The following is a 1,061-nucleotide window of genomic DNA, read 5'->3' as shown; positions in this document are numbered from 1 at the left end:
GACTCATGTGCTTATGTCTCTGTACAGGTCAGACTGGCTTGGATGTCTCCAAAGTACCTGCGTGAAAACGTGAATGAGAGGGAATTTGTGGAATCAATTCCAGAACTTCAGGCAATGTACTTCCAGTCTCTGAAAATCATTCCAGACCACTGGAGGGAGACAAGCTACAGGTCCTTCATCTGCCCAACTTTGGAAAAGGCCCGAGTTCCCCCCGCCCTCATGCTGGCTATAGGAGGATGGACTGAGAGAGGCCCTACCAGTTTGATTGAAGCCTATGAATCCAACACTGAGTACTGGAAACGTGCGCCTATGACCACAGAAACTCCCCTGATTTGTCATGGGAGTGTTTTCCTCAATGGATCAGTTTATTTAGTTGGTGGCTGTGTTAATCAGTTCAATGCCGTGCACAGATTTGACTTGGCCTCAATGACCTGGCATGAGGCGTCACCAATGCACAGCAAGCGCTGCTTCGTTAGTGTCACCGTGATGAATGGGTTCATATACGCCATGGGAGGTTGTAATGGACCCCAACGGCTCAACACTGTTGAGCGCTACGATCCAAGAAGCAACCAATGGACACTTGTATCTTCCATGCATGAGAAAAGGAGTGGTGCCAGTTGTACAACCCTTAATGGCAGAGTGAGTGACAGTGGCTTATTTTAAGGGCAACAAGGGTATATTAAAAATCTCATGGTGTCACACACGTTTCCTTTTTGTTAAAAGTTAGTCCTAAAAAACACAGTAAATTTATAATGGTAGGGGGATTTCTAGAGATAGACCTCTTCAACCAAACACTTTTCATTTAAAATGTTTTCCAGGTGTATGTCTGCGGCGGCTTTAATGGAAGCCAGTTTCTATCAACAGCTGAGGTTTACAACCCAGACACAGACCAGTGGACCATGATTGCCAACATGAGCAGCAAACGCAGCAGACTCGGTGTTGCTGCTTTTGGTGAATATATCTTTGCAGTAAGTATAGACAGTGTTGTACCTGAACGCGTTTATTGAACAAAAGTTCATGAACTCATTCATATTTTGGGCGAACGTGAACTGAACGTACTG

The 1,061-nt window shown here is 45.2% G+C and overlaps 1 protein-coding gene across 1 annotated transcript in view; it reads left to right on the top strand.

Annotated features, from left to right (window-relative positions):
- LOC107086668 (kelch-like protein 10) overlaps positions 1-1,061 on the top strand; it is a 5,884-nt gene that overhangs the window by 2,425 nt on the left and 2,398 nt on the right. Inside the window, exons 3-4 of the mRNA XM_015377759.1 lie at positions 28-639; positions 819-968. Of these exons, the coding sequence (XP_015233245.1) occupies positions 28-639; positions 819-968 (762 nt within the window). The remainder of the gene's footprint in view (positions 1-27; positions 640-818; positions 969-1,061) is intronic.

This window comes from Cyprinodon variegatus, unplaced genomic scaffold (assembly GCF_000732505.1).
Source record: "Cyprinodon variegatus isolate N-32 unplaced genomic scaffold, C_variegatus-1.0 Scaffold158, whole genome shotgun sequence".
NCBI classification, from domain to species: domain Eukaryota; kingdom Metazoa; phylum Chordata; class Actinopteri; order Cyprinodontiformes; family Cyprinodontidae; genus Cyprinodon; species Cyprinodon variegatus.
This window is presented reverse-complemented; position numbering and strand designations above follow the sequence as displayed.